This window comes from Prosopis cineraria, unplaced genomic scaffold, assembly GCF_029017545.1.
Source record: "Prosopis cineraria cultivar Desert tree isolate PC_DT_omini unplaced genomic scaffold, ASM2901754v1 PC4, whole genome shotgun sequence".
NCBI lineage: Eukaryota > Viridiplantae > Streptophyta > Magnoliopsida > Fabales > Fabaceae > Prosopis > Prosopis cineraria.
The window spans coordinates 8,378,982-8,400,518 of record NW_026555335.1 but is presented as its reverse complement, the minus strand read 5'-3'; the positions used below and the strand labels follow the sequence as shown (position 1 = coordinate 8,400,518).

Below are 21,537 nucleotides of genomic sequence, written 5' to 3'. Positions count from 1 at the left end.
CAGGCAAGGATAACTTATTTTTAAGAGTTTAATTAGATAATGTCAGCAAAGAATAATCTTAATAGTGGAGATGTCCTCCTCTGAGTTTGTAAATATGTTTATTTATAAGTTTTAAGATCGGTTAATTGATAATAATGATCAGATTATGTTACTTAGTAAAGTCATGAGATTTGGCTTGATTATTCAGCTTACTGAATTAAAATTGTAGATTCATAACGAACCACGTTCATATTTAGTGCGTATATTTCTTTAATGAGGACCGGTAAATGAAATTATTTGGTAGCTTGAACCTTTCTTAAAATTATGCCTATATTGGATGGAATTGAGTTTATCTAATTCTAAGCTTTTATGGTCCAGTAGCATCTCAAGATATTCATTGTTGTTAGTATAATAGTGTTTGTACATAATTTAAGAAATGAGTTAAGTTGCTTATTACTTGGGAATCATTTAACTTTCTATAAATATTAACATTGATACGTTGTCCCAAAAATGTTGATATTGATGTACATATATTTAAGATAAGATGAGTTACACTATTTAGTTTTTTTTTTTTTTCCCTTTTGCCAATGTAAACTGTTTGGTTTATACTTTATATTTATAGTAATCTTATTTTTAATTGAATTATTTGAATTACTTTGGTTACGTTTTAACCAAGGTCAAGGGACTTCCAAAAACACCCCAAAATAGAAGATAGAATGTCAAACTTCAAGACGTTACGGTGCTTGTCATGACGCACACGAACACAACTAACACTGGTCCAAAAGTCGGGCAAAGAAAAAGAGAAACTAAATAAAAATGGAGTTTTACGGTGCTTGACGATATGATAAGTCATCCTCACTTCTTTATTGCTTCTTGATTATCAAACTTGTAAACTTTGGCTTAAAAATAAATATATATGGATTGCACTTTTCATTTCCAAATGCGTGCTGAAACCAACTAAAACCAAACACGCAACGAGTCCACGAGCAGTTGGCTCTCCTGTGATTCGAAGGAATAAAATGTAATTTGCCCAAACTTTCTCATGCTAAACATAGCAAGTAGGAATTGACACCTGGGGACGATGGATCACCAGACCACCATCGCAGCAAACGCGCGGGAGACACCATTGTCTCACCCAGAACAACGCTTTTCCGATTCTGCATGCTTTGGAAGTTTGGATCTAAAAACGACCGACGACATTGGCGTCGTTTTATACCTTCACGGTTTTGAATTCCCATGGCGTCGGAGGAATCGGTGACCGGGGGCGGCTCCCGGTACGTTCAACTCCCACCAGATCCGCCGCCAACGATAATGTCGCCCGTCGCATCGCACCGGCAAGGCGGCCCTGAGCCCAATCGGATTTTCGATGAGATGCCCAAAGCTACCATCGTCTCCGTCTCTCGTCCCGACGCTGGCGACATCAGTCCCATGCTTCTTTCTTACACCATCGAGTTTCAATACAAACAAGTACCAATCCTTCATCTCTCTTCATTGTCTTCCTACTAGTGCCTTATTTGGAATTCTTTGAGAGTCCTACATCTAATAAGCCCAGATCCTTTTCCGTTTCTGGAATAGACGTCTGAAGTGTGAAATGACGAAGCTAATATGTAATAGTAAAAGCAAGCAAGTGAAGAATTAGGAAAGCAAATGAGTAATCCGAATATAATAATATCTTTTGGCACTGTATCAGTAAATAACGTAGGTACGTTCGCCACAGCTTTATTAGGGAGGAGAAGGGGTAAAAAAGAAAAAAAAGGAAAAAAAGAAAGAAAAGAAAATGGAGAATAATGCAATGTTCTATGCTGGACTGAGGAATTAGAAATAAACGCCCTTTTTTTATGGTAGGCCCTTTATCTTCAGTTTTCTTACCTTAAAATTTAACTTTTTAGACTTCTTTTCTTTTGCAGCCTAATTTGATGACTTCCTCCTTTCATTTTAGGCTGTGATTGATTAATCAAATCGATATGCCTTTTACAGTCCGGCACTAAACAGTTTAGCTATGGTTTGAATTTGGCACTAAGAAACATCAGACAATGGGTGTTTTTATTTACTTGATTGAGTCTCCTGTCACTGGACTATTCTTATAATTATATATCTCATTTTCATTTTAGTTCAAGTGGGAGTTGGTGAAGAAAGCTTCTCAAGTGATATATTTACATTTTGCCTTGAAGAAACGTGCATTTATTGAGGAAATTAATGAAAAGCAAGAGCAGGTGTGTTGCCCAATAATCTTTATATGGATTTTCTGGTTACTTCCTCATATTAAAATGTTTTTTGTCATTCATATGATTCCTTCTACCATCCTCATTCTTCAATCACATTTTCATGTTATTTGAGGATATATTGTTTGCCTAGCAAAGTTTGGGATTGTGATGATCACTGAAACATTATATCAAGGTTAAAGAATGGCTTCAAAATCTAGGAATTGGAGAAAACACCACCATGGTGCAAGATGATGAAGAAGTAGAGGATGACACTATCTTGCATTATGATGAATGTGCTAAAGACAGGTGATCATTGCCACTTATTTTACAATATTCTTTAGAATTTCGTTGAGTTATTTGGTCACAATTACTTTATATGTGGTTTTTGGTCCAGGGATGTTCCATCTATTGCTGCCTTACCAATTATACGGCCAGCCTTAGGTGGGCAGCAGTCTATCTCAGACAGAGCGATGGTTGCTATGCAAGGATATCTCAATCACTTTTTTGGAAATATTAGCATCGTTAACTCTCCAGAGGTTTGCTTCATGCATGTACTTATTGATGATGATACTTGTCCTTGTTATTGATGGAACTCTTTCTTTATCTAACTGTCATAATATTATGTTCATTCAAGTGTCATAGAAATACAAGTAATACAAAAGGCTAAAGCATCTGTTTTTGATATAATGAAGCTTTAATCTGATAATGTAATATATGCAATGAAGACAAGTTGCATTAATCCAGGGTGGCTTGTGCTGGTCAGCAACAACAACAACAACAACAAGCTTTTATCCCACTAGGTGGGGTCGGCTACATGGATTGTAAGACGCCATTGTGCTCATTATAACGTCTATTGTCCATGTTCATGATAGATTCAACGAAGTTTTACATTGGCTGTTGATGGCCTAACACAACCCTCCTCCTTTACCCGGGCTTGGGACCGGCTATAAACATAGGCGGAGTTGGCTTGTGCTGGTCATCATCATAGAAAATTTGTGGTAGCAAAGAATTACTCTAGATCGGTGTATGTGTGTGTGTGATGATTGGCTTAAGCTGCATGGGCTATTTATTAGTTGGCTTACCTGTATTTTAACTAATTTAAAGCTAGAAATAGACACCTGCCTAACTGAGAAAGTCAGTGATACCAATAGACTATTGCACAACCCAAGGAGTGGAGACTCGCTAGAAGAATGTCAAAAGGGCTTCCCAAGAGAAGTAGGGTGAAGAAGACGCTTTGTTAATTTGTTTAACCGTGTGACCCAGGAGTGAAACTTGGAGAATGTCAAGGGGACTTCTTATGGGAAGTGAGTCAGAATTCTTGGAATTGTTTGTCCATTGCAATTAGGTGGTTTTGTCAGTCATGGTGATTTGTCAAAGTTCTATGGTTCTTAGTAAGGATATGATATTCTTTTACTGTTGGGTTTTGTTTCTAACAAGGTGAAGTTTGGATACTCTTTAGCTTATAGGAATTGTTAGAATAGTGAGCGTGTGATGGCTAGGTTAAATGAAATGTGTTATATATGAGCGGTTGTGTTTGTACCATGTGTACTAACCCTTTTGGTTTGTTTAATTCATATTTTTGAGTTGACTCAGATTTTCTGGCCAAGTAGGTTAGTAGTCTCTTTTAAACTATTACATATTACAAATGTAAGGGTGATCAATGAATATACTGTGATGCAGGACAAAAGCTCAAAAACATTAAGGGTAGGTGCTCTACAGAAGATGACCTTGAATCCAGTTGGTAGAACTCTATAGTTTAGCAGGGTTCAAGTATAATCCTTGGAATCATATTCACAACGAAACCCTTTTAGAATCAAAATAAAGTGGACTATACATCATCAACTTTCTTGAACTTTCCTACGTATATAGTATACTTAGAGGACTCGTATCCTCAATATTCCAGAAAAATATACAATTGCTATGAAAATTAAATAATAATTAAAAAATAATATTGTAATTTTAATCTCATTTGTCTTCATTGCTGGTGTGCAAATTAATTAATCAGTGCTTGCCAATTCAACTGAAGTTTTCTTTTTTCATTTTGAATCTGTAGCATTTGAAAGCCCAAATAACTTAAAAACAAGCATACATTTTTCTTTACTTGTTGGAATATGTTTACAGAAATTAGTATTAGTGTTTCTCATAAGTAAAAAAAAAATGGTAAGATAGTGTTTCCTTGCTCGTGGAGGCACACTACTAGTTGTCACACAGCCATCAGCCATAGAAAAAACAGAAGAAGAGAAACAGGGTGAGGAAAAGGAAGAGACAATGTTTACCTGAGAATCGTCAAATTTCCGAATCTCCCTTTTCAAGTCATAAGAAGAAAGAAAATAGACATGAAAATGCCTAAAATTCATTTGCTCTTGATCTCAGATTTGTCTTATTTTAAAATCTTTGCTGGATTGAGCATAACTCATTTGAGACCTGGCAGTTAAACGACCACATTCTAAATCACTGCTGAGTGGTGATTCAAAAAAGCAGATGACCAACAGATTTCTCATTATTTAAGCATCAAATAATGACTGAAAATAGCAGCATATATACATTTTGGGTTGGATTTCCCTTTGTGACGTCAGCTTTCCCTTAGAATAATTAGGTATTTTGATGTGCACGACCCTTGCAAATCCATTTAATGAGAAGAACCTACTCCATTAATTTGCTTGAGCTCTAGAAGGAGCTTGACATTATTATTAAATCCAACCTTTTTTTTTTACCATGTGTCATACTAAGGAAATACCTCAAAATGCTTCATTTGATTTCTTTTCCAACTTGTCATGCTTGTCAGCTTGTGGTAGGCTAAAATTCAAATAATTTTAGCCAATTTTTCTTGCTAATATTTTCAGCATTTATTTAAAAGTATGAACCTTGAAACTCAAGGGACATCTTATGTTTTTAGCCATAGTTTATGTATGCTTTATTAAGTCTAACACTTTGCTATATTATCATCACTCTGCGTCTCTGCCTCTGAATTTTTGTTACATTCCTGTACTTGCTATTATGATTAGGTACCTGCATTTACAATAAGTAGTTGTATTGCGTGCTGTAGGTTTGCAAGTTTTTGGAGGCCTCAAAGTTATCTTTCGTACCTGAATATGGCTCCAAGTTGAAAGAAGAATATGTGATGGTTAAGCATCTGCCAAACATTTCAAAGGAGGATGATTCTAGACAATGTTGTATTGTTCAATGTTTCAGTTGTTGCAATGACAACTGGCAAAAGGTAGCGTGACATTGTGCTTATGACATGGGTTGATAACTTTGTGTCAAATTTGCTTTGGTACTTGTAAATGCAATAAATTGGGTATGAAATTTATGCAGTGTTGTTCAGTCATACATTCAATCGAAATAGATGTAAATATGCTAAAGTCATTCGCATGTAATATATATTGGTGCCGATTGAAACTATTTTATTCTCTTAAAAGCCCCGGTACGGCAGTACCATGTCAAGGATATCCTTGTGGCTATATACAGATTAAACCTGTGGTTGGGGCCAAGTTATGCATTATTTTTTCACATAAATTCCATCAAGAGTTTTTGTCTGCCTTTCAACTGTATTTGAATGGAGTTGTTAGTTTTAGATAAGGATTCCTCATAAACTATGATTTACCACATTTTTCCATATTGACTGGCATATCATTGAATAACTGGAATTATCTTTTCTTTTATGATAAGATGTGGAAATGACAGGAGTTAATACGTAAGAACATTATCAGAATTCAGAACACAAAGTGCTAGAATCTGAACGCAGTCTTCTCCGTTAAACCATAGGAGAATGTCCTGATAGAGAAGGGGTCAAATCTGATCTATCTCCTTCTAGGCTAGATATTACAATTTATAATACTCTAAAGATAACTGAAGCAGTAGATTAAGATAACTGGAACAAATAACTGAGAGATAGCTACAGCTACAAAAATGAATAACTTCTAAAAACTCCCCAAGGCTCATTCTTCTCCACCTTCCCTTTAGCCTTCCTCATCCTTATCCTATAGCTAGTCACACTTGTGCCTTCTGACATAGGTATGAATAATGGGAGTCTTATGATATTATTTCCCAAAAGTAATTATGATGTTTCCAAGATCACATCCCTCCTTTTGGTTTATTTCCTCTGTTTTACCTGTCTGTTGTTGCTTTAGAGTTTGATACAACTTACAACCATGTGTGTTGCGATTGATCATAGTTTGAAATTCTCCAAATATATCAATGGAGCATCAGTTTTCAATTCCTTATATTTGAGTTATAACTTACTATTGATTTTGGTTTTAGATTACCAATTTTTTTTTTTGTCTGTTTTGTTATATGCAGGTTTGGGCTGTACTAAAACCTGGATTCTTGGCATTTCTGGCAGATCCTTTTGATACCCAACCTCTGGACATCATTGCTTTTGATGTGCTCCGTGCTTCAGATGGGAATCGAGAAGGTTGTGTATCACTAGCAACAGAAATGATTGAACCAAACCCTTTACGCCATTCATTCAAGGTCGCATGTTCTATCTCTGTTCTTACATTTCTAGTGGATATTAGAGTGGCAGTTAATATTCTCTCTGTGTTGCTTTTTAATCTTTTGTTTATTGGTCACAAAATAACCACTGTCTATTCGACCATGTCTGATTCAAGATTAAGAGAGATTCTCTTCAATTGGTAACTATATACTTCCAGGTGACTTCTGGAAATCGGAGCATTAGGGTAAGAGCAAAGAGTAGTGATAAAGTTAAAGATTGGGTTACTGCTATAAATGATGCTGGAGTAAAACCTCCTGAAGGCTGGTGTCATCCTCATCGCTATGGTTCTTTTGCTCCTCCAAGAGGCTTGATTGAAGATGATAGCCAGGCTCAGTGGTTCATAGATGGTCAAGCAGCATTTGAAGCCATTTCTTCTTCAATTGAGGATGCAAAATCGGAGGTTCTTTTTCTCTGTGCTAGGACTTCAAAATTATGCAGGAGGTCAAGTTCACAATATTATGATTGTTCTTAGTTTCTGTTCAGTGATTGAGAGTTTCATGCAGATATTTATTTGTGGGTGGTGGCTTTGCCCAGAGCTGTATCTGCGGCGTCCTTTTCACTCTCATGCTTTATCAAGGCTTGATAATTTGCTGGAAGCAAAGGCTAAGCAAGGGGTTCAGGTGTTCTTTCTTTCTTTCTTTCTTTTATTTCTCTTCTTTTTTTGGTTTGGCCTTTTTTACATTAAGGCCAGGTATCCCTTTGAAATGGAACTGTAGGCCATTCCCTTTACAATGCCTAATTAAGCAAAGGAGAGCCTGATCAATTATTCTAAGAAAGCAATGTTTTGAATTACTTTTGACATCGAGATGTTTAAACTGTGAAAGTTATTCAGCCATCGCAAGGTTTTTCTTTTTAGTATGATATTGGCTTTCAGTTAAGTTAATGATTGGTTGAATGTGGTAATTTATAGCTTCTATTAATATCACTAATGTAAAAAGGTTGTGATCATGTTAAAGAAATCACTTTTTCTATTTTACATTAAGGCCAGGTATCCCAATAAGCCATCCCCTGTAGTTCTTTATTAATGTGACTTATTCCAAGTCACCGTGGACCTAAGGTTGTGAACACTTGTTGGCTGCACTGATTACACAGCTGCTTCAGTTTTAAGAATTTCAATTAATTCTGCCATATAATTCTCTTTCTAATCAAAACCAAATGGCTTTAGAATGCTTTTGGTTGTTGGATGAGTGACCTTAATTTATGGAAGAAGTTAGTCCCTAAAAGATGTAGTGTCTAAGTTCCGAATGGGTAGTGTCAGTTAAAGTTTTCATTGCTTATTAATTCACTGGTCCATGAGATGATCATACTGTTAGAAAGGATTTCAGATCACTTGCTCACTAGCTGATTGTTAGTGACAGTTGTTATTGAGTTTGAAGTTTCGTTTAGGTCTTGGGGCTTTTTTTAAGGGGGAAAAAAGATTTAGGGTCTTAAGTTTGATTGAGTTAATTATCTTATTGTTTTGCTTTCTATAGGAGTTAGTTTTGTTGTAAAACTCTGTTATTTTCAGTAACATAAAGAGGCATAAGAGCTGAGGTATCTCCTTTCAGCTCTCTTTTTTTCACCGTAATCTCCTTTCAGCTCCTGAGTTCTGGATCATGCAATTATTGTTGGCTTATTTCATGGCTGTCTCAATTATCTTACTTGTTATCAGAGTTGAATACCAAAACCCTAACTGCTAACTCAGCAGCCACTCTCTAATAAATGATGAAGATTTGACTTTACTATTTTCCAAATTTGAGTTGAGAAGAATTGGGATAGGCATGAATGCTGGCCTTTTGATGCAGATTTTTATTCTTCTCTACAAAGAGGTGGCTCTTGCCTTGAAAATCAACAGCATATACAGCAAGAAAAAGCTTCTCAGCATTCATGAGAATGTGAGGGTATTACGTTATCCTGATCACTTTTCTAGTGGCATTTACTTGTGGTATGCAAATTCCCCAAGACTTATTTATACACATACACAAACACACAATTATATATAGAATTTTATTGTTTTGATTTTATCAGCAATATCAATTATAGTACATATTTGTGATTCATAATATGGACTCATGATTACGCACAGGTCCCACCATGAAAAACTGGTTATTGTTGATCACCAGATTTGCTTTATTGGAGGACTGGATTTATGCTTTGGTCGTTATGACACACCTGCGCACAGAGTGGGAGATTTCCCTCCTTTGATGTGGCCTGGAAAGGACTATTATAACCCTAGGTAAATTGTGTGCATCAACTAAAGGGGTAATGAAAAAAAAAAAAACACAAATGTTCTTCGTAAAATTCTATGCATTTTTCACAATTGAATCAGGATATGAAAAATATGGGGATAATAGTTGAATGAAATGAAATTCTTATTGGAAGGCTGAAGGACATATTTGGTAGGCTGCATGGACCATCATAATTTTGAAGGATTTACTGGAGTAGTTACCCATTCAAATTTATGTAGATACTTTAATAGGATTTCATTTCTTTTTTATAGCAACTATACTCTGACTAACTCTGTCTTGTTGGATTAGATATAATTTAATGTCACAATTCATTGATTTATTTAATCTTTTCCAGGGAATCTGAACCAAATTCCTGGGAAGATACAATGAAAGATGAATTAGATCGTGGAAAATATCCTCGTATGCCATGGCATGATGTTCACTGTGCCCTTTGGGGACCACCTTGTCGTGACATTGCTAGGCACTTTGTTCAGCGCTGGAATTATGCGAAGGTCAGATGATTTCATCCATTATTAGAATAAAATGTCTGAATGCTCAACACTGTGTGTTCCTAAATTCCTAATTTGAAGTATGTATTTTGTGTGTCTTTTCCCTTTTCCCTTTAGAGGAACAAGGCTCCATATGAGCAAGCAATACCATTACTTATGCCCCAGCATCACATGGTTATTCCACACTACTTGGGTAAAGACAAAGAATTGGAGATTGAAAATGAGAGGCCTATCAATCATAGAAGAATCAGAAGGGATGATTCCTTTTCCTTATCACCATCCCAAAATATTCCTCTGCTTTTGCCTCAGGAATCTGGTGGGCCGCATACTCCTAAAGGATACCAGGAATCAAATGGGTTAAGAACCTTTTCAAATCTCAATCAACAAACCAAGATGAGTGCTGGTCTTCCTCCCCTATTCCAGAAGGCCAAAATTCAACCAGTTAGCTCAGATAAACCAATGAAAGGCTTTGTAGATGAGCTTGATTATATTAATGAAAGTGGAAAAATGTCTCAAGAGAGAATTGCTTGTGTCAGCACAAAAGGCACAGATTCAGAATGGTGGGAGGCACAAGAACGGGGTGATCAGGGAGGCTTTGCAGATGTATCTGGACAAGTTGGTCCCCGTGCTTCATGCCGCTGTCAGGTATGTTACTGATGGCTGCCTATTGTCCGAATAGAAGTGGTCTGCTCAAAGATAATTGTGCCACCAGATTCTTTTTTCCTTTTAATATTTTATACCATATGATTAAACCCTTTGTAGATTGAAATGCATAAAAAGGCGTGGTGATTAATGATTAATATTTTCACCGCCAAATTAATATCATTCATTCATAGAGACAGATGTTTCAACCATGATTAATGTAACTTTGCCTAAATTGCATTAAAAATAAGTATCACTTAGATACCTCGACGGATTTATTTTCATTAGGGCACATCACATAGTCTGACTGTTTTCTTAATTGGTTCTCTCTCTCTCTCTTTATATATATATATATATATATATATATATCTCTCTGTCTATCTCTTGCTTTCTCACTCACTCTAATTTTGTTTGTTTTTTCCCCATATTGGATGTTGTAATCTATGCTATTACTTTTATTGTTAGGTTATTAGGAGTGTTAGTCAATGGTCTGCTGGGACAAGCCAAACTGAACAGAGCATCCACAATGCTTATTGCTCTCTAATTGAGAAAGCTGAATACTTCATCTACATCGAGGTATCTAATGTACTTTTCTTTTGTATCTAGATTAGATCGAATACCATCTTTAAAAGATATTTTGGTAAATGATCATAGCTAATTTTGTTTCTGCTTCATTAGTAATAAAGCCCTTCTAGAAGCTTGTGGCTAAATTCAAATTAACATCTAAGGAGCATATTTTACAGCTAGGACAACATTACAATATTACTATTTTGTAAAGGGCGCTGTTTAATTTCCTTTGATTATGTCGTCATAGAGAAATAGCTCCTAGAATGTTTTTACTTGCTTCTGATGAGTTGCTACCACAAGATTCTCCTAGTTAACACAATGGTGTAGCTGCTTGAAATCTCACTTCTCAAGAATTAGCCCATCAACCTTCTCTAACAGGTCTGCTGCACCACTAAGGTTTCTTGCTAGGGTATTCAATAAAACAACTTTCTTAGTGCTTTTATCTTAAATATAGAATTTTCAAAATCTCTACTCCTTTGAACTTCCCAGGTTGTTGGCCCAAAAACAGAACTTCCCAGGTTACACTAAGAGATTTGACTGTAAATTAGATGACTAAATCAACATGCCCCATGCTAAAACCAAACTCTACATGATCAAACAGAAGCTGAACTGAAGTTGTTTGATTCCTTTTTTCTGGGTTTTTTCTTTTGGATCTGTCATTGATTGTGAAAGCTAGGGTTGAGATTCAATGTCGATGATACTTTTCAATGCTTATCATCCCTGTTTCAGTATTATTTCCTATGCCTGTTCTGTGGCTTCTTCTGATTGTTCTGTTTCATCCTTGGCACTTTGTTCCAGAATCAATTTTTTATCTCAGGTCTTTCAGCAGATGAGATGATACAAAATCGTGTGTTAGAAGCTTTATATCAACGGATTATGCGAGCTTACAATGATCAAAAAATTTTTAGAGTTATAATTGTCATCCCACTCCTTCCTGGCTTCCAGGTTCTAATTATTTTTACTTTTTTTCTATACTGTTTCTACTTTGACAATAAATATTTCCTGCACAGTTGTTGGACCTTCATAATCATGCAGGGGGGCCTTGATGATAGTGGTGCGGCATCTGTCAGAGCCATAATGCATTGGCAGTATCGAACCATTTGCAGAGGACAAAAATCTATATTGCATAATCTGTGTGATCTCCTGGGTCCAAAAGCCCATGATTACATATCTTTCTTTGGCCTCAGGGCTTATGGAAGGCTATATGATGGGGGTCCTTTGGCAACCAGCCAGGTACTTTTGTTACTTGTATCAGTTGTATTTGAGTAAGGAGTACCAGAAATCTCAGTCGCCTATGTACGCTGCAGGTGTATGTTCACAGTAAAATCATGATCGTCGATGACTGTACAACTTTGATAGGATCTGCTAATATTAACGATAGAAGTTTACTTGGCTCCAGAGACTCAGAGGTATAGCTCCAAAATTTTTCAAGTGCATTATGGATTTCTCTCTTCTGTTGACAATTGTCTGAAGTTTTAGTGTGTCGTTGAAGTCTTCAATTATTTATCCAGTGGTTCTCTCTCTTCTCCTACTATTATTTCATGATCCCTCTTTTCAATAATTTTCATTGGACGAGCGACAATGCAAGCAAATTTTTTATTTAGAAGCAGGGCAATTGATATTTTGTATCTTTTTCTTTTCATTATATATTTTAATGGAATCTCTGGCAGAGATTGCAAATATTATTTATTTTCATGGATAGCTTAGAATTTCTTCCCATCTCTTTGTGCATATGTTATTTCCTTCACCCTTTTGGAAGGTCTGGACTTCCAATCTAAAAGAAATAAGTAGTAAATCATTTCTTCCATCTTGGAAGTTACTACTTGATATTCTTGTCAGAAAACCTTTTTTTTTTTTTTTTTATTGCCAACACCTTTTTCATACCCTGAAACTAGAACACTTTGGATTAATCTTGTTCGCCACTCTGGTTTTTTTTTTTTTTTTTGGGGGCATTTATGATTTTTTTTTTTGCAACTATTATTTTGTAATTGTGGTGTCATATTCAGTCCCATTAATTGTCTCAAAGGAATTTCAGATTGGCGTTGTAATAGAAGACAGAGAGTTAACTGGATCATATATGGGTGGGAAACCATGGAAAGCAGGAAAGTTCTCGATGACTCTTCGAATGTCATTATGGTCTGAACACTTGGGTCTCCAAGCAGAAGAGGTTCGCAGATTTCATTCTTATCTGAAGGAGATAATGCGGTTCGTGTTGTTGATATCTACTGACTATGTTCATATTCTTCTCAGATTGATCAAATAGTTGACCCAATTGTGGAGTCTACTTACAAGGACATTTGGATGGCAAGGGCAAAGGTAACTGAAGGCATAAAATGTTCTTGTGTATTAATCATTTGATCTGTGGAATATATCTTAATTAATCTCTCTGAATTATACTAGCAACAGATATAAAATAACAGCTCAGTTGGCTACTAACATTATTTGGCAGTTAAATCCCAAGAACTTACACTACTAGTTATTACATATTTGGGATAAATTAATTACGAAATATACTATAAAAAACTAATAAATGTATCTGGGTGTGTTTCAGAGAAATACTGCAATTTATCAAGATGTCTTTTCTTGCGTACCAAATGATCTGATACACACCAGGTATGGCAGTGGTAATTCTCTTTGGTATTTCATCCTTATTTTCTTGTCCTCATCAATGATTTTGCCCACTAGTTATAGAACTTGGAACCTCCAGTCAACACCAAGCATTAAAGTATCATGAGGCCCTAATTTATTGTTATTTTCTCTTGTCCTAACGTTCATTATAAACACGTAATTTTGCAGAGTTGCTTTCAGACAAAGCACAGCTCGCTGGAAAGAAAAAATTGGCCACACAACTATTGATATAGGAATTGCCCCAAACGTGTTGGAATCTTTTCATAATGGAACTATCAAGAATACCGATCCCTTGGAGAGATTAGCTTCAGTGAAGGGTCATCTTGTTTCTTTTTCCTTGCAGTTCATGTGTCAAGAAAATTTAAAACCTGCCTTCAATGAAAGCGAGTACTACGCTTCTCAAGTTTTCCATTGAGTTTGATGTCTGAGAGTATATAATAATTATTTTTGTATTATTGTTTTCATTTATACGAGGGGAAATAAGGGTCTTGTTACGTTGTTCTTGTAAAGAATACATCTGCAGCCATTCATTCTTGTATAAAATTCCTCAGCTTACTGATATTATGAAATTTAATGCCTTTTCCCTTTTAGTCCTCAATTCATGCCCTTGGGTTTATCTTCTCTTCAGTCTTCAGCGTGGATGTCGTATTAACTCATTATACACATTATTGAAGATTTTATAGGTAAACTTAGTTTATAAAACAAACTTAGATTAAATCTATTTGTCATATTTATATATTTGTTTGTAATTAATATAATCTACATATATATTTATATATATCCTTTTTTTTTCATAAACAAAAGGTTTAGTTGAATTAGGTTCAAGAGCTTATCAAAATTAAGGAATTGTTTTCAGGCTTAAAAAACGTGTATAAAAGTACTTACATATTATTCACCAATAAAATTCTCACATGAGAAACAAGATTTAATCTCATAATCTTATATAATTTGAGTCAAATCCTTACTAATTCAACTTACTTTCATTGATATGTATATATCAGTCAAATCAATTTAGTAATTTCGAACTTATTAAATCCTTCTGTAGCTTTCAGGTTTACTAAAGGTGCATACATATCAATGTCCCCTTTCAACATTAATTCTTTTTGAAAAAATATCAATAAAATTTCTTTGAAATATGTAAAGAACAAATTGATCCCTCAAAATTTCATAATTTTTTAAAAGTTCTTTGAGACTTTTTTGTTATTGTTAAAAATAAATGATTCACAAGTTTTATTTAAATATTCACAAGTTTTTTTTTTATATTTACAGCAATACAACAGCAAATTACAATTTTGTATGTTAAATTCTTTATTTACTGTTACATTATTGTAAATATAGAAAAAAAAATTGTGAATATTTAAACAAAACTTGTAAATCATTTATTCTTAACCAGGGTAATTTAGTAATTTATATAAATTTATTAATAATAAAAAAGTTCTCAAAAATTTATAGAGAATTATGATATTTTGAAAGACTATATTATCATTTACATTTTTTTTAGAGGGATTTTATTGTCAATTTCCCATTCTTCTTCATGATTTGGACAGAAGCGTGGTTCACGTGTCACATACTCACATTAAAGCAGTTCCTCATCCTTAGGCTCAACTCAGATGGTGGATCATGTTCAGGAAACAACCATTAGTTTTTATTTGCGCATTTATAATTTTTTCCAGCTCCAGTAGTTCTGATATATCGCTAGATGCAGCCCCCCCAATATGCAATATAAAAACTCTCTGGAATGGACATCCTAAGTCTTTGTCAAAATCTATATGAACCATTATGACCCAGAATCTTCATTATTCTAGATCATGCATGGAGCATTAAATCTAGCACTTCTAAAAGCCTTATCCTCATGGACTTGCTTTTTTTTTTTTGAGTTGGGTTAGGTGTATTGCATCAACTATATTTCTAAATAAGAATAACTGTTAATAAAAATTATCACTTTATTAGTTTAAACTTTTCTTGCTTGTTATCTTTCCCATGAATGAACGACATTGAAATGCCTGTTTGGATTGCCTCATTAATCAATTTTTGAGGCAAAAAATCAATTAATATAAAAAGTTACCCAAACAGTCAAAAATGATCAAAAATTGATTATGAGTAAGGACGTATGTTTTACCGTAAGCTCCTTCCATTAGCTTCCGCAAAAAATTTATCAAAAAGCGTTAGAAAAACTTACAAAGAAAGGCTAATGAAAAAATTATAAAGAAAACACATAATTTAATAAAAATAAAATTAAACTTTCTTTTTTCTCTTTTTTTTTAATAAAATTTAAATTTTGTATCCTCAAAAAATTAATGTTTGGTATTTAAAAATTAAATTATATAGTAATTTATATAGCTAAAATTAATTATAATTAAATTATCCAAATATCTTCAGTTCTATTAAAATTAATTTTAAAAAAATAGTTTCCAAACATAACGTTATAACATAATCAATTATGATTAAAATTTACTATTTAATTAATTATTTTTATAATTTATTATACCCAATTGAAATTCAAATAAGCATGAAGTAATATATAGCAACACTTGAATAGGCGTGTGAAAGCGTTTCACAATCTATCAAAGGGTGAAATGACAATGAAGGACGTAGGAAAATAATGAAGTTTAAACACCAGAGGTCATAAATGACAATTAAGGATTACTTAAGATTATTTGCTAATTTTGGAAAACAATATGGACCCAAATGCCCTTAAGTAGCCAGAAACAACACTTTTAAAAACCAAAAATCTAAATTGTAGTTTTTAACAACCAAAGCTCAATTATTAACACAAAAAACTCATTAGCAACTGAGCTTTTATGACTTACAATTGCATTATTCATAGTTTTCCAACTAATTTTTTAAATTTTAGCTTTTAAAATAACACATAAATATGAAAAATAAGATTTTGCATAATATACCACTAAACTTCACATATTTATAACTAAATTTTCAACTTCTATAATTGAGCTTCTAATTTCTAACTTTAACAAGTCACTATTTTTTCAACAAGTGGGATGTTTTAATGGAAGAATGATAGAGACGTTTTAAAAGAATCAATTAATTCAAGGTAGATTTAAGTATCAAATCTCATAAATTTACAAGTCCATTTTTCAAATTTACAACTATATTATAATAAATTTATAATTTATTTTTTCAATTTTAATATAATTGAAGAATAAAAAATTATTTTTTAATTAAAATTTCAAACACAAATTATAAATTTATTATAACAAAATTATAAAATTAAAAAATTAAGTTATAAATTTTTAAAATTTAATACTTAAAATTTAATTTAAATTAATTAATCCATTAAGCACCTATATCTCATTCTCTCTATTTTGATCCTTTTAAAAAAAAAAATTTAGAAACGAACTTTTGTCTTTAATTATTATTCTCTAAATTGGGAGTCCTCGAGTATCATATCATTACTTTTCTTCCTTCCATGTCATGTCAGGTCATGTCACATGTCCTTTATCATGTGCACTAAACTTCAATAAAAATGGCTCTATAAACTTCAAGAATTAGCATACAACAATCATGCAAGTGTGGGGCCCATCACCCAAGATCAATCCAGGCCATGAAAGTATGTTTGTTGATCTTTGCTTCATTGTTTGGTGGTGGTGGGTCATAATATAATTTCACACAGTGTCCATTTTATTTGACCCTTGACATCCTGGGCCTCACCAAAACAGCTGGCCAAGCCACATCCTTGTATTTGGTGTATTTACTTGTTACTTGGCTAGAAGTTGCCCAATCGATTGATTTTTCAATTATTACAACTGTTTAAACATATTTAGTGAATTAGTCTATTTCCTATATGATCAGCATTGAACATTAATTAATTTAAACCAAACCACTAGAGACAATCTGATCTCGTCCACAAAAAGTAAGTTTTTTTTATTCTTTCAGTCCTTGTCAATTCTTATTAATTTAAACTGATATTTCTTCATTGTTATTTACCGACCATTTATGATATTTTATTTAATTCGTTAAATTTAGTTCGGTGCGAACAATATATTATTCAAACGCTCTGGTTGATCTATTTTGTTTGCTCCTAAGGAAATATACTTATTTATTGAATTCAACGATTTATTTTGCAATTTTATACTTGTTGGAGCTCAGCAATAGGGAGGCTATGATGTAACTGATAATATAAGTAATGGGACGATTAAAAAGGAAGGAAAACACCATTTTAGTGTTCAAATTGTTCATTTCTTCAGAATCTGGAGGACGTCATGGAAAGGGTGATATGTAATATCACCACACCAGCCACCTCCTTAGACTACAAGGTGAAATAATTAAACGTCACGTCGTAACACAGTTGTGATTGCAGTTTTGGTTATTGGAGTGCAAGTAAATATACCCCGATAACTTCAGTTGAATTACCTTTCAGTTCCTCAGATTTTGCGGGCAGACGCTTTTCTCCTCCGTCAGTGTCACTGGGATTCGAAGGTATTGAATATTTTGTCCTTTTTCTTGTTCCTTTGTTGTGAATTTTGAGTAATGCATAGGGAAGACTCTCTGCTTTTGGAGAAAAACCTTGCGTCTTCATTTTGTCCTGGAAAGGCAAAATAAGGGTAGCCACGAAATCATAAACATGATTTAAATTTCTTGAATTTAAGAGGATCTTCTACGTTTTCCCACTTCAATCTAGTTACAAACACATCAAATTCAAGGGTCAGATTCTTCTTGCAGCGTGATCGGAATGTAGTGGTGGCCGCCATGGTTCTCTTTCCATCTCTTGTTACTGGATTAGCAAGAACTATGTCCCTCAGAAGAGAAAAAATAATCAGAGAGATGAAGATGGAAGGAAAGTTGTGGAAGCATTGGCAAAGGAAGCAAAGAAGAATGATTTGTTATTGAGTTCATCTGGAACTGTAAAGTCTCATAAGGCGAATACTGTTGCATCTTTCTTCTCCAAGAGAGGCACAAAAGGGATCAATCAGGATCGTCTTGCTGTTTGGGAGGTATGCCAATTCTGCCCTTTTTGCTTATCTATCATAACTGCTTCAAAGATCATTTAACTGAAGCCTGAAGAAGTTTGATTACCATATGAATAGAATGTTACATAGATTTTGGCTTAAAACGTTCCAAAATCTTACAAGATGCTTCATAAAGAACAAGGAATAAGGGAGTTGAATGAGACAATTGAGACATTAAGGAGATAAACTGATTTCAACAGACCTTAAAAATTTTCTGAATAATTACGATGTTTTGATTTGTTTGGCGTGATAGGGATTTGGTTGCCAAGATGATATGATCTTCTGTGGAATATTTGATGGACATGGCCCTTGGGGACACTTTGTAGCCAAAAAGGTCAGAGAATTAGTACCTGTTTCTTTACTCTGCAATTGGCAAGGAGCCTTGGCTGCAACATCACTTGATCTGGATTTTAAACTGGAAGAAGACAGAAACCTTCATTGGTTTGACCTATGGAAGCAATCCTATTTAAAGACTTGTGCTGCTGTGGATCAGGATCTGAAGAACCATACTCGGTTTGATTCCTTTCAAAGCGGCGCTACTGCTTTGACAATTATTAAACAGGTTATTGAAATTCATATAACTCACTATTTTCAAGTAGTGCATTATTAGTTTATTTACTTATTTGCATTCAGAAGCCTTAGGTTGAACTGTTCTTGTGTTCTACTGATGGAGAACATTTGAATCCGTAAGTTATGAAATTCTATTTGATGCATCTCCTCAAAATCTGAAAGAGCATGTCCCCAGAATTTAAGAAATTGGTGATTTTTAGTTTGGCAAATTGTGTCTATGATTATGCCCATTCTAAAATCACTGTCAGCTCTGAGGGTTAAGCTGGCGCGAAACCTTTTCGGACTTATCAATAAGATAGAGGTTTTGATTATAAGCTTATTTCTAACACTCATTCTCCTTCTCAATGAATGTCATGACGGCATGATGGAAAGAAAAATCAAAGTTCATGTTAGATGATCTAATATTTCATTCTATATATGAAGTAATGCAAGCCTCAAAAAGGAGGGACCTTGCTATTAGACACATCACAACACTTCAATTTTATTTTATTTTTTTATTTTTCAGGGATTAGTGTTGCATATCCATGTTAAAGTTCTTACTTTTAGTTTTACTGCTCCTTGTTACTAGTGTCCTAATCATGAACCGCAAATTAACTATATTTTCTCATTCTATGAACAGTGACAGATCCAGAAAAATAAATCAATGGAGGCATAATTTATACTTAAGATAAATATTTATATTTTTTATAAAAAATAATTATATTTTTTATATAAGTTAATAAAATTAATATTTAAAAAAACACATAAAGGTAGAATTAGAATAACATAAAAGACTCTCTTTATATATAGCATCATGTTTTTTAATTTTCATTAAATAAAATTTATATTCCCTCACTTAACCAAAATTTACCTCAATTAACTAGTTAGTTGTTTTCAAATTAACACCATTTTTTTTTTCATATTTACTCCTATTTAATAAGATATTTTACTTTAAAATAAATATAAAGTGATTTATTTATAAGAAGCACTTTTTAAAAAATATATTAATTACACATTAAAATATTAAAAATATCTTACATTTTTTAACATCCAACACCTAAAAAATGTTCTCTTGAGGGAGTATACCTCATTTGTATGGTAGAGAATTTTGCACACAAAAACCTCTTCATTTTCTTATTATCATTTTGCCTCCAAAGAAATTACATGTTTGAGAATTTTTTATACAAAATTTTTTTCATAAACATTTTTTTCTGAACTATTAGTTTTCCATCATAAAGCTATTGTTATTCAAGGTTATACATATATATATATATATATATATATATATATTATAGTTTTAGATAATAAATTTTCTAATGGGATAAGTAAAATTTTATAAGGAAATAAATGAAATTCTTTTAAAGTGAGGGAGCAATAAAAATATAACCTAGGTCATTTTAAGTTTTTTTTTTTTTTTTTTGGGTTGTGGGTTCAATTGCCCTCACTATAGCAAACGCGGATCTGTCCCTGTCTATCAACTATTATGTTCTTCAAAAAAAGGAAGCTCTTTGATGCTTGACTTCCGTATTAGACGCATTGCATGGCGACACTACAAATTTTGTTATTTTACAAGTATTAGTGTGGCCAAATAATGAACCTCTAATGGACAAGTTACATGTAGATATGTGACAGTATATGGGAGTAAATAAACAACTCTTTGTATCCCATTATTTTTCACACTCTCAATATGCAGAGCAATGCCAGATCTCTTTTTGATGTATTTATCAGAATTAGTCTAAACTTTCTGCATTATGTTTCAGGGTAAACTTCTCACCATAGCAAATTTAGGTGATTCTAGGGCAGTCTTGGCGACTGCTTCAGAGGATGAAGATGGAACATTGATTCCTCTTCAACTTACCACTGATTTGAAGCCAAACGTACCAGGTAAAACATACATTTAAGTATGACGTACTAGTGATATATTCATATGTTTACTTACTATGGAGTATAGACCCAGTCTAACATAAAATTTGTTGGTGTAAGAGAAATTGAGTGTTGCCTTTGTATACTTCAGAGGAAGCAGAGCGCATAAAGCAGTGTAGAGGGAAGGTGTTCTGTATGGAAGATGAACCAGGAGTGTACAGAGTGTGGCTTCCAACTGGTAAAACTCCAGGGCTTGCCATATCAAGAGCCTTTGGTGATTACTGTGTCAAGGACTTTGGACTAATCTCTGTGCCTCAAGTCACTCAAAGGACACTCACCACCAAGGATCAGTTCATCATCTTGGCATCAGATGGGGTATGTTTGTAACTATGTATTCTTATTTCGATCAGAATTCCCGAACTGAAGTGTCCAGGCAATTTATCATCCTTGTTTCTTTTTCAGGTGTGGGATGTCATTTCCAACGATGAAGCAGTGAAGATTGTATCCTCAGTGCCTCAGAAGGAAAAAGCAGCTCAGAGACTGGTTCAATGTGCTGCATATGAATGGAAACGCAAGAGAAGAAACATTGCCGTGGATGACATGTCGGCTATTTGTCTCTTCTTTCACTCTTCTTCTTCTTCATCTCATTCACCTTAAACTTCTAAACGTGTCAAATAACACTCAATCTCACGTAGAACACAGAATACTTCACACTGTTCTGGCCACTGTGTATGAGACTTCTATACTTGGTGAAGTGTATGATATATATTCACTTGTCATGTTTTAAATGGAATGATTTGATAATAAATATTTGAAGTCTGTGCTTCAATTTTTCCTACATGGCTCTACCTTATGTGATCATTTGTTTGCTTGAATTTTAATACAAGCATCCAAATCATGGATTGCCAACACTAATGGCTGAGACAA

The 21,537-nt window shown here is 33.8% G+C and overlaps 1 protein-coding gene and 1 pseudogene across 5 annotated transcripts; both read left to right on the top strand.

Moving 5' to 3' along the window:
• The first annotated feature begins 937 nt into the window (after positions 1–937).
• On the top strand, positions 938–13,805 carry LOC129308798 (phospholipase D zeta 1-like). 5 transcript variants are annotated; one of them, XM_054950175.1, is made up of 21 exons: positions 938–1,446; positions 2,091–2,192; positions 2,377–2,489; positions 2,578–2,719; positions 3,864–3,887; positions 5,230–5,400; positions 6,483–6,656; positions 6,836–7,078; positions 7,182–7,298; positions 8,463–8,602; positions 8,744–8,893; positions 9,241–9,397; positions 9,512–10,039; positions 10,502–10,612; positions 11,402–11,548; positions 11,639–11,836; positions 11,911–12,012; positions 12,639–12,770; positions 12,854–12,919; positions 13,155–13,216; positions 13,400–13,805. In XM_054950175.1, exons 1-21 carry the CDS (start codon positions 1,216–1,218, stop codon positions 13,644–13,646), a joined length of 3,357 nt encoding a protein of 1,118 aa, XP_054806150.1. In that variant the 5' UTR covers positions 938–1,215; the 3' UTR covers positions 13,647–13,805. The 5 variants fall into 5 exon arrangements, with proteins under 5 accessions (XP_054806150.1, XP_054806151.1, XP_054806152.1 ...); XM_054950176.1 differs by lacking the exon at positions 3,864–3,887; XM_054950177.1 differs by having other exon boundaries at positions 9,704–10,039; positions 11,402–11,836; positions 12,630–12,770.
• Positions 13,806–17,405: 3,600 nt separating this feature from the next.
• Positions 17,406–21,448, top strand: LOC129308074 (probable protein phosphatase 2C 34; annotated as a pseudogene).
• Positions 21,449–21,537: the final 89 nt, after the last annotated feature.

Bases quoted from the DNA above. Each gene is read 5' to 3' on its own strand.
- LOC129308798 (XM_054950174.1), top strand. From the start codon at position 1,216: ATGGCGTCGGAGGAATCGGTGACCGGGGGCGGCTCCCGGTACGTTCAA. The intron at 2,193-2,376 runs GTGTGTTGCCCA...CATTATATCAAG, and splicing joins TTAATGAAAAGCAAGAGCAG to GTTAAAGAATGGCTTCAAAA. The intron at 2,720-3,863 runs GTTTGCTTCATG...ACTGTGATGCAG, and splicing joins GCATCGTTAACTCTCCAGAG to GACAAAAGCTCAAAAACATT.